Below are 10,058 nucleotides of genomic sequence, written 5' to 3'. Positions count from 1 at the left end.
TGTCTTGTGTGCTAAGGAATCTACAGGAGAGCTAACCTGCCCACCTTTACCCTCTACAAGCATTAGATGCTTGAATTGTACTCCAGTTTTCATAGGTTTTAGACACTGGATCGTTTCAGTCCCTTACATGTAGTGGAGCCAATACTCTGTATACAATATAGGGTTTCTCGCAGTGGGTTTCAGCCTCTTAAAAATATAGCTCAGCACCCAAGACCTTGGTTCTGGAGTCCAGAGAATCTGGATGTTTTTTCTCCCACAGTGATTCATATTTACTTTTACAAATCACGAGTGGAATGTGGTTATTGCACACTCATTAGAGGCGCACTGCAAAAATTAATGAATGGTATTAACTGATTCAGTAACAAAGGCATAATTTATTTGATGCCTCTAAATTTCCTTTGTAATTGATCATGTCATATTCTCAGTGATATGTCAAGAGGAGAAGGGATGTGTGTGTGCTGGCCACTGCCCTAAAGGGGAGGAGTATTTCATCACCAGACTGTTATAACTGCTAACTTTTGCTTGGTTTTATCACTGTTTGTAAACATCTCTACAGCTAATGGATTTCTTATTACAATCATGCATATTGTAATAAGACTCCTCAGACTCCTTCCTTTGGTATACCACAGTACATTCTGGTTAACTATTACACATTTACAATTTCTAATTATTTTGTCTCTCTACTTATTTTTCGTTTTCCTTTCCCCTTAGGCTCTAAGCTGTATGACCCACTGTGCTATTTCCCCCCGCCCCTGTGGCAGACAGTCGTAGTTGTGTAGTGACATTGCTCCGGGTGCTTACCCATCTTGCCCCAGTTACACGGATTGAGGTTACCAGATGTACAGTGGTAGATTAACGTTGACTTAGGTCTGGAAAAGGAAATAAAAATTCCTTATTACAATCATGCATATGTTCCCTCTGACTCCTTCAGAGGGAAGGAGTATTCTGTAATATAACAAAATGGAGAACTAATGTGGAATTCCAATGATTAAGGCAAGCTTTGCAACATTTCCTTGTATCTTTTGTACCTTCTTGGGTTAATAAGTAAAATGAAAGAAGAATAGAAAAATTGTGTGTGTGTGTGTGTGTGTGTGCACTTCAGCATTCACACTTGGTCAACCAGGTGTGACACAGTATGGAGCATGTATGTCTGAGTTCACATAAGAAAAATTAAAATTTAATCCTGCCTACCATGTACGTTACAACCATGCAAGTTTCAGCCAAATGTACAATTGTTTTGTGCATGTGTGCGTGTGTGCGCGCAGGCTAGGAAATCTCCTGACATGTGATCTGAACTTTGTCATTTACCAGGAACCTGAGCAGTACAAGAAAACATAAAGTATGCTCTCTCTTCTTCAACTTCTATCACTTTTGCCTTAGAAAGGGAAGTTGTATTTTGGAGAACTGAATAGAAAGAAAAGCCTGTTGGTTATCAAGAACTTTATGGCTCAGTGATTTAACGCAAGTAGTAAGCAGTATTTATAAAACAACTTAGTGTATATGAGATTGCATATTAGGAACTAGAGAAAATATTAAACAAATCCACGCTCACATTTGAGGTCTTAAACAATGAAGTGCCTGTGTTTTGAAAATGTGCCTAACATGTCACCCTCGTCCTCATCCCGTCCCTGAAGGCGGCTTCAGCATTCACACCTGTGCACCGCAGTGTACCATCCTACCGCTAGGGTGAGATTGACGACCGTATCAACTGGAATTAAATCTGCCACAGCCATGGGAGTAGCTTTTATGGACCGAAGAAACCCTTTCCCAGCCTGTAGAGGAAAAATAACATAAAATATTAAACCAGGTCTTAAGTAGCAGCTGGGGCTCAAGTTATATCAGACAGTATGTGTGCTAGTGCTGTTAGGGGAAACAGCTGACATTGACCCTGACCTGCTGCTCACCAGGTTTTTATGCCAAGTCTGACCACCTTCGGCCCAGCAACCTTCCCAGCCAAGTGTATCTCAAGTGCTAATACTTCTAACAACCACAAGTGGTTGTCAGGTTCTTCCAGGAAATAAAATTCCTCAAATTTGTGAGAGGTTAATGTAGCTAGTTAATTAACAAACACCAGAAATAAGTTTGAGTAATAAGACGTTTTAAGAATTAAGGTTTCCCAAACTTCCCATTAATATTTATTTACCAATATTTGTTTACCATTTCTTCAATGATTTTGTTTTCTGCTAGTGCTTACCCATGACCAATAGTGGGCACTAAAAGTTTAAAAATATTATTTGGAAAAAAATCAGTTGATGAAATTCTAACACTTAACAAAACAAAAGCTTTTTTCTCTTTGGGGCCACCGTTCTCTACTTTTTCTTTTTTTTTTAAAAAAGTATCTTAGTTCATTTCATAGATCACTGATGCTATCCAGGTAAAAGAATTGAGAATTATTCATGTTACTAATTTGTTGACTTTATAAAGTTGATTCTTTATACTTTGCCATGTTTATGACATTGACTTGAAATGATTTACACTTTTTGATGTTCCCAATTTCTGTTTTTTTAAATAACTGATACCCCTTCTTTTGGATATAAGAAACCAGTTTGGAAAATTTTAGAAAAAATGTGATAAATGCATGACTTGGCAACCCAGGGTGGCCACAAAGGTCATGTGCAATTTTAAATTGCACACTATTAACTTTACGGCCACCTTGTATAATGAGACCTGCTCCGGGATCATGTTAAAATAATTATGTTCTAAGACGCCAAGCATTCACCCCAAATAAACTTCAGAGGAGAAAGCGTTGAAGGCAGGGAGGGAAGAGGGAAAAATCAGAAATCAGAAGGAGGTTCATTGTCAGTGAATTTGATGAGTCATAACTCACTGTCTTATGTTTGTATTTTAATTGTATTTTTATTTGTATTTTAATTTATGTTGAACCTAGTAGTTCTGGGAAGAACAGAGGAAGAGCCTGAAGCTGAGTCTGAGTCTCTAATAAGATTTACGTTTATTTAGAGAAGTGAATTCCCATTAATTGCCCTAAGAGTAAAGTTGTGGTTCGGGTCCTAAAATGCTTCAGTGAAAACCCCACAGCTCAGCTGGATTGATCTGAATTGCAGGGAGGTGGGCATAGGGGCTGCTAACCTAGACGGGCTGCATTTCTCCTGGTCTGTGAGACAATTATTGTTGAAAAGGTGTTTCCTATATTCGTCAATTTTTATACTTGAAAAATTTGCTCCAATTGGTAGTTCTCTGTCTTGTATTTTTAAAGAATTAGTTATTAATATATATCTAATTTTTATACACACACGTAAACTCATGTTTTATAATCAAGAACTTAGTAATCTACAAGGATATGAATGGTATTTTTAGTGAATTTGCTGCACTAACTCATGCTAATAATAGATAGCAAAAAGGAGGAAATAGCTCCATCTTGTGGTAACTAAAGGAAATCCTTGTCTAAAATAAAATACGTAAATGGTAATTGATGACATCACATTATCTCCATTTTCCTGGTAAAAAAAATTCTCAAAGAATAGCAGTAAAATTTCACTCTGCCTCTATTTTTCAGTTGGCAAAATTGAGATAAGTTGCTTCAACGTTTGTTAATAAAATACCATTTATGGTTTGGATCAATCAAACTACACCAATGCTAAGAATTTTTTTTTTTTTTTACTAATTTCAAGGAGTTATTTCCTCATCATTATACATACCGCAATAATGAGCCCACTAGGTCCGTTTAGATTATCAACCCAACCCTGGAAAAAGAGAAGATTTCTTTGGTTACATATTTCATAGATTTGTTATATGTTTGAAACATTTGCCATGTAACGTTAGTAAATTTTAAACAGAGCACCAAGACCCCAGCCAATAGAAGACAGTTCTAGTTCTAATCCAGTATTTCTAAGATCCCAAACAAAATTCAACACTCCCAAATGGCTATTCTCTGCACTCTATTTGACTATGGAAGAATTACAATTTTGCCAGCATGGTTTTCCACAGCAGGAGTCATGGATGATTTCCTGTTGTTTTCTGACATCTTCTGGACTAAACTGGACCTTGCCTTAATACCATCATTCTTTTCCACCTTAGTCTTGTTGAGCTCCTTGAGGGAACATTTCAAACATGATTTGTAGAAATCACCCATTTCCGGAAATGTTTAACCCCTGTAGAGTCCATACCAGGTGTATATTTGTGTGTGTGTGTGTGTGTTAGCTTGCTTACAGATGTTATATTGGAAAGATTATGTTCAGGAACACTTAAATGTCTTCTTGAGTTTGTTTTCTAAGCCCTAAGCACATCAGCTGACCTTACTAGGTTTGCTTCTTTATCTTACATTGTGAAAGTCAAAATGTTTGTGTATAATGGAAGGTGAGAGAGAAGACAGGGGAGGATCAAGGGGTAATATTTGTTCAGCCTCTTACTAGGGACCAGCTTTTTACTAGGGACTAAGCACTCCTCACACATTGTTTCATGTAATCAACTCTCCAGAGGAAATAGTATCAGTCCAGTTTTACAGAAAAGAAAACTCAGAATGTTGCATTGCCCGTGACTAGCGGAGCTCGAATTTCTTAGGCCCCAAAGCTTCACAGAGTTGCTTTGAAGAAGACAGTATAATTCAAAGTGCTTCCAAAAGGATAGAGCAGTAGAAAGAGGTAAAACATTACTATTCGTAAACAGAGAACCTTTAGTGAGCTTTGTGACTTCTGTTTACCCTGGCAGTCACAGTACTTAGAATTCAGCCATCAAGAACATTCTGGTATATTAAACCGTAGCGAGATAGTCAAGAAATGAAACTATTGTCCATGGGAATTTTGAGACTACCGGTTAATTAGAAGCTAATTTAAGATCTCCATCTAACTCCAGGACAGTCAAAGTAACTCCCAGAGGAGTTTCGTGCTAGGCAATTCCCAGTGTGGAATTTTGCCCTAATATAATGGGTTCGTGTTTGATTTGCTGCGCTCAGCTATAAATCCTGAGAAGAAAAAGAAAGAAAAAAGCCATCAAAAAGTAATTGACCTAGACAGCGGTTCTCAACCTGTGGGTCACGACCCCTTTGTAACAGTGAAAATACACCACTGCCTTAGGAAGGTTGAGAACCACTGGGCGAGAATAATGTTGGTTTGAAAGCCAATCCAGGAATGCAGTGAGGAGACTTACCGGAAACGGCTCCTGCCAGGTCGCTCCCACGATGGAGGGCCGGATGATGGCAATGTTCAGGTTCCCACTTTCCTGCTGCACCACCATCTCTCCCAAGGCCTTGGTGTAGGTGTAAGTATTAGGCCGATCTCCGATCAGCTTGGGTGTGATCTCATCAATAATAGAGTCATCTAGCCACCTGAAGGTAGTCAGAGGAAAACGTGTTCTAGCAACACGTTAGACCACAGACCAGAAAAAAATATGCGAGCACGGACAATCTAACAAAACTTCTGCTTTCCAGATAGAGTTCTGAAATTCAGCACTGTCGCAGGACACCATGGTTGAGTGTGCACCTGTTCCAATCATGCTCCATGGATGAGCTCTCTGCTCTCTATTGCTAAGCCAGATCTATCAGTCAAACCCTATATCCTCCCACCCAGAGATTAAGTCAACAGATGCAATCTACTACTTTATTACTATTGCTATTAAAGTAGTACTACATGTATTACGCTATTTTATTAGTATTACTTTAGTACCCCTACTACTGTAGTACATATACCCTCTACATAGCTTCAGTACTTCCTTTGCAACATATTCACAAATACATTCATTGACATGTTGTGAATGCCAGTCATGTGTCTGTAGTATGCTGAGTGCTGATTCATGAGATTATAGGCGCTCTCATCCAAGATGCTTCCCTAGCAGTCCCACTCATTTAGTGTTGTCCAATAAAACTTAGGGCACCTATCCTGAAACCTTTAGCTTTTAATTTTTAAGCTTTCATTCAAATCAAATCAAATCAAAGCAACTATATGGGCAGACTTACAATCTGTTTGAGCAGATCTATGTAAAGTATCTTGAAGGTCTATTTAGAGTCTATGCTGATAACTTGAATATTATTTCCAGAGAATTCCAATGAATTCTGAAGTCAGCCACATGCAGTACTTTTAATACTCTGAAGCAGCTTCAATAGGACTATTATTGAATACTCCTACTTTCAAGGCGATGTGCAGTGTGAATAACTTGAGTTAACAGAGAAGGCATTACCCTAATCTTTATTAAAAATGTCAGAATCATTTTGATAACCCCGAAGTATATTTACATTTCTCTAAGAGGGCAACTAAATTACACCTATAAATCCAGCACTTTGGGAGGCCAAGGCAGGTGGATTGCCTGAGCTCAGGATTTCAAGACCAGCTCGGGCAAGAGTGAACCCTGTCTCTAAAAATAGCTGGGCACTGTGGTGGGACTACAGGCACCTGCCACCATGAGTGGCTAAGTTTTCTATTTTTAGTGGAGATGGGGGTCTCAATTTACTCAAGCTGGTCTTGAACTTCTGACCATGAGTGAGTAGTCCTCCCCCTTTGACCTCCCAGAGTGCTAGGAGTACAGGTGTGAGCCACTGTGCCTGGCTGAGGTGCCTCTATTTTGATTCTGATTATAGAAAATCCTAGCTGTTACCACTTTGTTAACATGACAAATTGTGGAGCCTCAAGGCAAGCTTGATTCTAAGACTTATTCCGAATTACAACTCTCAGCTTTAATGAACCATTTGATACAGAGGTGGAACGTGAGCACTGCCTATGTAATGTTGTTGTTTTTCTTGTTTTACTTCCAATAATGCTAAGTCTGGATACTTAAGTGTCTTCTGATTTAAATTGAGTCGGGAAAGATTGAGAGGTTCCTAGAATTAAAACCAACTTCCACTATGTAAAGAAACAGAGACCATGTCAATTACATGGCCCCCTGGGGGCTGGGAGAAGGTGGGGGATAGGGCCAGTTCCACTACCAACCACCTCATCTTATTCTTGGGCCAAAGCCAACTGACTGGCCTAAGACCACTTTCTCTCACCAGCAAAAATATACAGGTTATAAAAACCAGACATGGAAGAAACAGAGCTTAATTTTAATAAGGCTGTAAACAACAAAAAATCCTAAGAGCACATCCGAACCCACCAATGCTCTGGGAGTGTATTTCACATGGCTGGTACCAGCTGCTGTCACTAATGTTGACATGCATGGGAAGGGTGATCTGTGGGAACTTTGCAGAGTTTGGCAAGTTTGCTTGTTTCAGAAAATCTGGTGCCACAGATTTCTGAGAACACAAGTGCAAGAAGTTGTAGTGTCATGGGGACACGGGCTCGCCTCCACCGTCCTTAGCTCTGCCTCTCTTTCCACTGTTTTATCTTCTTGTTCACTCCACTTTTACTTGTGAAAAGTGGGAGTAATCATATCCACCTTAAATCCTCAGATTAGCATGAGGATAAACAGGAATATTCCCAACTGTGCTTAAAGCTATTTGATACAACAAAATGAGCCTAAGGCACGTATTTGTAGCAAAATGACCAATGCTCATTTATTAGGTAATGATATATATAAAGGTCATGACTGGTTTTACATGTTCATACAATATTGATTCTAATACAGCCAGGCTGTCCATCTACCATCTTATTCAGCTCCTTCCTGGGTGCAGAGAGGAGATATGTAACAACTCGGCCTGTCCCCTGGTTAGTGAGGCCCTTTCCAGACCTATACTCAGTGCAGGTCTGCCGCTGCTGCCACCGCTGCTGCTACTTTTGTTCTCAATTTGTTTTTAAAACAGTAAATGAGTTAGCATGGAAAAAAGACACTATATAAACCAAAATACTTTTTTTTTTTGACATAGAGTCTTATTTCGTCCTCCAAGCTATAGTACAGTGCTGTGATCTTAGTTTACTGCAGCCTTGATCTCCTGGGCTCAAGCAATCCTCCTACCTTGGCCTCCCTAGGAGCTGGGCCTAGTCATGTGCCCTATTTTATATCTTTTGTAGAGACCTCTGTTGTGCTGGCTGGTCCTGAACTCTTGGGCTCAAGCAATCCTCCCACCTTGGCCTTCCAAAGTGCTGGGGTTACAGGTGTGAGCCACTGCGCCTGATCCAAAATATATTAATTAACCAAATGCTTTTCAATACAGTCAAAGTGATATTTTGAATCTATGCATTTCAAATTCTAAGCTTCTACTTGAATTTCTTTGAAAGAAGCATAAAGTCATTGAGATTTTCAGAAAACAATATGTGTAGTGTATGTCTTGTGTGTATGTATACACACACATAAACAATTTCCTCGAAATATTAACATTACTATCTTTTTTGGTTTAAAACTTGTTGATTTGACATCATATCATTAACAATTTCATTATTTACATATTTACTGAATAGAGGAGTACAGCAAGAGGAGTACGTGTCCCCTCACTTCCTAATTTTCTTACGCAACAGGTGGGGCAAGCCTGGTGGTCTGTTGGGAAAAAGCTTTGGAATGCGTAGTGGCTGCCCTGTCTCATGATAACGTTTGCTCTCAGCTTCTCCAGTCTGGACTATGTCATTCACTTGATTACTGCAATTTTGATGATCTGTGTATTAGATTATGTGTCTTTTTTCCCAGTGGAAAACTGAGTCCAGGAAAGCAAGGAGTATGCGTTTTATTTCTGTGTCTGATCACATTTCTGCCCCAGGAGCCATCTACCTTATCAGTACCTAGCTGCTCTTCCACAGGCAATCTGGATCGGCCCAATTCTGAACTGTATATGGTTTGGGGAAGTACAGAAGAACCATGATAGGAGAAGGAGATAACCTCAGGACATGAGGTTGTCAGGATAACACGGGGAAGGAGAAAGGGGATGTCTGTGTAGAGAAGGAAGGAAAATTGGACGTTAAAGTGTCCACTGGTAGTAGAGAAGTGTTGAGAAGCTGAAAGGCCAAAGACGACCACCCTCAATTTGATGGAGTTGGCTTTAGAGTCAACTGAAACTTTCTACCGAGAAGCGGGGCATTTTTGAGCCTAATGCTTGTGGTGAATTTCCCTCCAGACTTCTATCAAGCACCTAACCTGGCCAAACCCGTGCTGGATGCTGGATGACCTGCCAATGGGAAAAATAGTTTGAGAAGCAACTTAACCCCGCTCTGGTTTGTATTTAAAGTCTAGTAATACAAAGTATACAGGATTTTACTTATTGTCAGCTACTTAGATGTCATCTTGAGGCTGGGTTATGCTGAAAATAGAAGCACAAATACTAAAATCAGCTTTCACCCTCCACCCCCGGGATAGATCAGCCTTTTAGTGTTAACGATGTGCTCTTGAGCATAAAGGCAAGACTGCGTCCCAGTGTTTGGCCTCTTTTCACATTTCCTTGAAGGCTGCCCCAGTGTTTGGCCTCTTTTCACATTTCCTTGAAGGCTGCAAGACGAGGGCCTCTGTGGCTGGCCGTGGCTGGCTGTGGCTGGCTGCGGCAGCCTCTGTTCCCCCTGCCTCCCATGCCCTTAATGTCCGTCCCACCTCGTGCTGTGCTTTCTGGTGGCTGTGTACCTTCAGGAGTGTGGGAACCAGGTGAGGAGAGCAGGGGGAGGAGGGAACATGGATTATTGGAATAAAAATAATCCCCATCTCCAGCAGAAGTCACTCAGTGAAAATGCTCTTTAACGCACTAGTTTCTAAACTTGCCTGCAGGGCCCCAGGTAGAAATCTAATTCCTAGGGGCCGTTTTGGAACCACTAAATCAACCTGCAGGGGTGAGAGTCTGGTCACCGATATTTTTAACAATCTCTGGTAACTATTGCAGTCAAGAAAATGAGGGAATCATGAATTTTAAAGAAGTCTACTCGACAAACTCAAGTTCTTAAGATTTGAATACAGCAGGGTTAGCTCTCCAAAAATATACTGCATACAAATTTCAATAGAATTGGGGTAAAAATTTCAATAAAATTGAACTTTAAAAGAATTAGATCTTTGGTGCTAGAAATGTAATGCATGGCAATTATGCATATTCTAATCTGGGAGCTGATGAGCCATGTCCTATTGGTTTTTCTTCCCCCCAAACACATGGGTGTCTTTTATATCTGGTGCCATGCCCTCTTTCTGGCCCTCTACAACACGCATCTCAGGTGATGGATGGGTCGCTCTGCCCCTGGCTCCTTCCCAAGCTAATGCACTGCCTCCTCCCA

At 40.2% G+C, this 10,058-nt stretch overlaps 1 protein-coding gene across 3 annotated transcripts in view; it reads right to left on the bottom strand.

Annotated features, from left to right (window-relative positions):
- FAR2 (fatty acyl-CoA reductase 2) overlaps positions 1-10,058 on the bottom strand; it is a 164,994-nt gene that overhangs the window by 17,690 nt on the left and 137,246 nt on the right. For all 3 annotated transcript variants that reach the window (XM_003792481.2, XM_003792480.2, XM_012806786.2), the window contains 4 exons: positions 5,104-5,281; positions 3,657-3,701; positions 1,654-1,772; positions 802-869 (listed from right to left, as the gene is read on the bottom strand). In XM_003792481.2, coding sequence (XP_003792529.1) covers positions 802-869; positions 1,654-1,772; positions 3,657-3,701; positions 5,104-5,281 — 410 coding nt within the window. The remainder of the gene's footprint in view (positions 1-801; positions 870-1,653; positions 1,773-3,656; positions 3,702-5,103; positions 5,282-10,058) is intronic.

This window comes from Otolemur garnettii, unplaced genomic scaffold (genome assembly GCF_000181295.1).
Source record: "Otolemur garnettii isolate 467f Iridium unplaced genomic scaffold, OtoGar3 scaffold00057, whole genome shotgun sequence".
Lineage (NCBI taxonomy): Eukaryota > Metazoa > Chordata > Mammalia > Primates > Galagidae > Otolemur > Otolemur garnettii.
Note: the sequence above shows the minus strand (reverse complement) of the source record. Positions and strands in the feature narration are given on the sequence as shown.